Source organism: Chironomus tepperi, unplaced genomic scaffold (assembly GCF_022539635.2).
Source record: "Chironomus tepperi strain 1889 unplaced genomic scaffold, CSIRO-AGI_Ctep_v1 contig_354, whole genome shotgun sequence".
NCBI classification, from domain to species: Eukaryota; Metazoa; Arthropoda; class Insecta; order Diptera; family Chironomidae; genus Chironomus; species Chironomus tepperi.
Window position 1 is genome coordinate 4,636,042 of NW_027226476.1, and position 6,329 is coordinate 4,642,370.

At 35.7% G+C, this 6,329-nt stretch overlaps 1 protein-coding gene across 1 annotated transcript; it reads left to right on the forward strand.

Annotated features, from left to right (window-relative positions):
- Nucleotides 1–1,923: 1,923 nt before the first annotated feature.
- LOC139094501 (myosin-9-like) lies at nt 1,924–3,424 on the forward strand. The gene is made up of 2 exons (XM_070645545.1): nt 1,924–2,081; nt 2,153–3,424. The coding sequence occupies exons 1-2, from the start codon at nt 2,065–2,067 to the stop codon at nt 3,396–3,398; spliced, it is 1,263 nt and encodes a 420-aa protein (XP_070501646.1). The 5' UTR covers nt 1,924–2,064; the 3' UTR covers nt 3,399–3,424.
- The last annotated feature ends 2,905 nt before the right edge of the window (nt 3,425–6,329 follow it).

Consider the following 6,329-nt stretch of genomic DNA (forward strand, 5'->3'; position numbering starts at 1 on the left):
CGAAAAAAATTAACTGTCGTTTTTGAGAAAGCCACACTCTATTTAAGCATATGAAATGTCAAGCATGTAAGCATATCCGGTAGACTCGAGACAACAACTTGCCCCTTCTTCCTTAATACCACTACGTTACGCTCTTAGACGGAAGTTACGATTCATACTTACTTACTTCGCTGGCCGTACAGATCAACTGTGATCCATGACCTCCCTCAGATGTCGCCTACAGCTGGTTCTTTCGCGGACTTCCGCCTGTCAATTGCCAATACCAAATTCAATGCTGTCTCTATCGACAGCTGCCTTTCAGGAATTCTTTGGTCTTTCACGAGCTCTGTTACCATCCATAAAGTCTGTCTTAAAGACCTTATTTAGTGGAGCTTCTACTAATAACATGCCCAGCCCGGACTCTTCTTGTAATATCAGTAACTAGAGTATCGGGAGCTCCCGTGGCGTCCATCTTCAGAATTTTCAGCTTCACATTGCTTCATGTGGCTTCACATTGCACGCCTGATACCCCTCAATTTTCAGCTTCAAATGGCTGCACTAAATGGCTTCATATGGCTTCCGTTCTTGAATCAGTAAAGGAATTGGGTGATTATAGATAGTAGTTAAGATCCAGTTACAGACAATCTGAGGTGTTGAGTCTAATAAGTCAATTTATCATGTGACGTAACAAAGCATTAGTCCCTAATTTATTATCGTCTATCAAAGTATGCCGAAATACAATAAATTGATGTTGATTGATATAAAAATTAATGTCGAAACAATTCGAATTGTTTTGTGTACATTTTTGATGCTGATAAGCTATCATTTTTATTGAAGGTGAATTTTGATCGATAAAATGGATATGGAATGTGAAGCATATAAGGTAGACTTGATACAACTGTCCCCCCAACCCTCCTCTGTTGCCCACATTTTGGATAAAAATTCATCAAAAAACATTCCAAATGTGCCCCTTGATATTGGGCAACCAGGATGTGCCGTGTCAACCTCAACATACGTACCCTAACATGCTGACACTCAAAATCCAACAAAAAAAATTAAAAACAATGTTCATCTAGTCTATATAAAGTGAAAGAAAGCATGCTCATTGCCTGTTAGGGACACAACATGTATCTACAATAGCTCATATCGAGAACATCCACCAATGAAAGTGCCAAATTGAGCAAAAAAACATTGCAATGTTTAAAATTCTTAATTTTGAATGTTTTCACAACATTCATTAAAACATTCGAGGTTGTTTTGATCAACAGTATTTAAAATGGGAATCTTAGACTAAACATTGGATGGAAAACATCATGTTTGAGGATATTTAAGCTTTAATGTTTTTCAGACTTTTAATAATTCTGATCTATTTTTTAATGATAATTTATGGGACAAAATGGAACTAAAATAGACGTTGCATCCATCGAGATATGATATTGGCAATTGGCAGACGGAAGCCGGCGATAGAACCAGTTATAAGTGACATCTGAGGGAGGCCATGGATCACAGTTGATCTGTACGGTCAGCGAAGTAAGTAAGGAAGTAAGCATGCTCATCCAGAAGCTTCTGTGGATTCAGATTATGACAAGAAGTTGACACTTCAGAATTATATCCAACTGAGTATCCACTCAATATTCAAGCCAAAAAATGGACATCCTCATGTCTTGTCATCCACAAAGTGATGTAGTCGTGTCCAAAGCAATGACTTTGTGCTACTTGGAACTGCTGTTGAGATTAAAATTGTTTTGATGCCCAAAATGTATTAAATAATCATGAATCATCCAACAGCAACAGCATCAAAATCCTTATCAATTGTGAAATTCCCGCTGGATTTTCCACACATTGAGTTATGCCTTAAATTTGATTCATCAACAGCTGTAATACTTTCAGAAATTGGTCGCGTGTGTTTTTGTGAAATAATTTTGTATAAAAGCAGTTCCTGCGCTTCTGTAGCTTCACTTTCAAATCATCTGTCTTAAGTTGAGGATCATTCTGAAGAAGCTGTGAGCTGTGCCTTGATTTGGTCAACAATTTCAATTTATATCCTGCATTTGGGGACTTTGTGTTGGACATAAAATAGTGAAAATGTTCAAAATAATTATGTGAGTTAAATTTGTTAATCTAGTTCAGCTTTATTGATGCTTAATTGTCTATTTTTAACTTATTCGACTAGATTGCTGCTGTGCATGACTTTGGCACTTCCTGGATCATCACAATCAGCATCACTTGAGTGTAAATATTATTCAAGTTATTGGAGTTCATTAGGGACAATTTATCGTTGCGAAGTTCAAAATTCAGTCACAATATCTTCACCTGATGCAGCACAAATCGACTCGGTTACTGGCACACATCTGGCTGGCTATAATAATGACAATGTTGAGCTTTTTTATGTTTATGGAATAGGACAAATTCATTTTTTTCCACGTGGATTGAACAAAATCTTCAAAAACCTTAAAGGAATTCAAATTTACAGCACTGGAATAAAGGAAATTCATCAAAGTGACTTGAAATATTTCCCAAATTTAAAGTTTCTTTCATTGTCAGCAAATAGTTTAGAAATATTGGAAAAAGATTTATTCGAATTTAATCCTGATTTAGAGGTTATTTATTCAAATTCCAACAAAATTTCGCACATTGATCCAAATGTGTTTGACAAGCTGACTAAACTGAAGACTTTGTACCTTAGGTCAAATCCATGTATTGACATATATGCTGACAACAATTCAACAGCTGTTCAAAATGTCATCAAAACAGCAAAGAAGCAATCCACAAATTCAGATTATTTAAATTTGGAGCAAAAAGTAAAAAACCTCGAAGCTGAATCTTCAGCATTAAGTTCAGAACAACTCAAGGAAAAACTGGAAAAATTGGAAAATGAGGTGAAAAATTCAAAATTTCCAAATTCGTTCCAAAGCAAACTTCAAGGCTTAAAAGCTAGTCAAGCCAAAAAGGCACGAGAAGAAGCCACAACAGCTACAACCACAACGACACCAGCAACAACAACAACAACAGAAAGCTCAAAATTCAAGACATGTTCAGCATTAGAGTCCAAAGTTGACAAAATGACTGAAAATTTGACAGATTTGATGACCCTTGCTACAAATGGAACCGACACTCAGCAATGTGCAGCACTGAAAGATGACTTAAGGAACCGCAATGAAGACATGGACACAAAATTGGAAATTCTTGATGAAAATGTTCAAAATACCAAAACAGCAATGCTCAGAGAGATCCAAAACATTAAAAATGCAGCCACGATTGATCATGCTGGACTTTTATCATCATTGAGATTCAGAACTGACAAGATTGAGAAGGCAATCAAGGAACAAGACCGGAAATTTGATGACCAAGTTCGTAAAATGGATAAATTAGACCAAAAATTGTCAAAAATTATGAAGGCTCTTAACATACATGAATAAAGCTACAATTTTAATCAGTGCAAAAATTTGTTCTTATTTTATGGTTTTTAATTTACTTTATGAGCAGTTCCAGTGGAAATGTATTAAGGAATGTTTTAGGATCACATATCATCCTTTCTAGAGTCAATGATCAATAGACACCGATGGACATGACACAATGTTACGAGATCTAGCAAAGCTCCAATTAATAATGGCTTTAAAGATGTTAATGCACTTGGATGGTCAATGGGTTCAAAAATGATACTTTTCAGCCTTGTACACAGTTTAAATGATAAGAGCAAGAACGACGGCATCAAATAAGATTAAAAATGTATTCAGGAATGAGAAAGGCTAAATATCTACTAATGTACTGCAAACCTGGCTGCGTCCCTGTTGTTACTTCCTTGGCTGACCGTACAGATCATATGTGATTCATGTGTTTCCTTAGTTTGCGTCTAAAGCTGACTATTTTGATGGCAATCACTTGCCAATTTTCAATATCAAGGTCATTAACATCAAAATCGACAGCTTCATGTCAAGAGTTCTTTGGTTGACAGTTGTTCTTGATTCTTCGTAAAATATAAAATTATTGAGTGACTTATGATTTATCAGTAACACTTACCAAGCTCAATATGTCAAAAAAACATTCAAAATGCTTCCAAATCTGACTAGCTTATCAACGGAATCAAAGTTGAGTCAATAGAAAAAAATGTTGACGTTAAGGGCTGCCTTTAATGAGATCAAGATGTTCCGGTCTCATTGGATATTAAAATATTACGTTCAAAGATGTGACGCACAAATCTACTGCTATACATCATTAACATAACCTCAAAATTCATATAATTCACGTACGTAACACTTAAAATTACAGAAAACAATTACTTAACCTCAAATTTCTTCAAATCTCTAATAATATATCAATAATCACCTTCATTACATCATTACTTCATATTCAGTAAGCATTTACACATTTTCAGTAAGCATTAAGCAGACAGTGTATTAAGTCGATTACAGAAATAATCCAATATTATTCAATTTTCACACAATTTCCGAAAACCTGTTAATAACAGGCATTAGAAGATGGAGTAGGTTACGTCAACATCAGCAATCCCTACCCCTATCTAGGCAGACAAAATGCTTCAATTTGCTAGAACTCCTAGAGACAAAATTCCAAAAACATTCCGTTACGTCACTGGAGGATCGACCCTCATTCTCTTATATAAGCCCTCGGGGGAGTTCAGCACCATTTGTTTGGATATGCCCATGGAGGGTCAACCTGCACTTCCCATGAATATGCCCCTTAGTGATCAACTCTTACTACCCTAGACACGCCCCAAGATGGTCAACCTGCACTTTTCATGAATATGCCCCTTAGTGATCAACTCTTACTACCCTAGACACGCCTCAAGAAGATCAACCTGCACTTCCCCTGAATATGCCCCTTGGTGATCAACTCTGACTACCCTAGACACGCCCCAAGAGGGTCAACCTGCACTTCCCATGAATATACCCCTTGGTGATCAACTCTTACTACCCTAGACACGCCCCAAGAGGGTCAACCTGCACCTCCTCAACATTAAATAACAAAAATCATTACCAAATTTGTTAAAAATCACTTGATTTTTTTTGTATGTAAATTGATTATTTCAATGCCATTGCTGCATGATTTATACACATATAGTGGTGTGCATGTAATTTGTACAATAACAACATACAAAGACATAGAAAGTGAAAGACAAGAATAAAATTGCCGGTTTTGCCAGCATCAACAAATCATGATTATCATCTTGTCTTACAAGTGTTCACAATTCTTTGTCTACTGTATTTCTTTGGGGATTTACATCATGACTTTCAGTCACGTCGCATCTTTTTTTTTTTGTTGATGTTCTTCTTTTGGGTGCTGCTGTTGATGCTGCTTTGTCTTTATTAATGTTTTTGTTGATTTTTTGGAATTATCTAATGTATTTTAAGCATAAATGACAATTTATTTAGTATAAGGCAGTGATGGATGACCTGTGTGATGCCAACAATGTTTGGATATGTTATGAACTGTATGTCGTGTGCGGTTAAGGTTCAGGCTTACCATTATGGTGTGTTGCGAGGAATAAAAGGTTGGCTGCCACTGCTGTAAGGGTTCTGTAGTCATTGTGATGTATTGGATCCTTGGGACGGGTGCCAAACTCACAATTTGAACTGCGCAGCCAAGCAAACATATGTGCAGGCAGCAAGGGAGGTCTGAACCTTTCATGGTTACCCAAAGTCACTCAGTTGGTGCCACAACGTGACAAATGAGATTAGCGGACTTTTAAGAAACTTGCTGCATTGTGCTGGATGTGGCAGTTACTCAATTGACAAATTAAAGTACTTTGTGTTATGTCTTATGCATAACAAGACAATAAGTACAGCAGCAACAAGTTCCATTCAATAAATATGTTTTTTTAGTCAAAAAACAGCCTCAAAACAACAGCAAATAAGAAGATGAAATTTGAGTGTATTTGTGAGACTTTACCTTCTTTGCTTTTGTGTATTGCTTGACCATCGCATTCCTACGTCATCAATTGTATTGATCATTTTGTGTTGTTTAATGTTGTTCAGGTATTAAATTACGTTTTATTTAAGGATCGAGTTGTTGAAGATAAATTTGAAGATTTTCATATTTTTTGAGGTTAGAATTTCTATAAAAAATGTAGCAAATTTTATGAGAATTTAAGAATAATTCCTAAAAGTCCACTAAATAGCATAATATTATCGATCATTTATTTAATACACTCACACAACAATCACATATGAATCCACAAAAACAATCAATATCTGATCACACTCACCTGAATGTTTTGCTCAGTATTGAGCATTTAGTTTTAAGAAATTGATATTAAACTCAAAACACTCGATGTTCAATTGAAAACAATCAACATTTAATTGAAAACATTCAATATTCTATGGGAAACAATC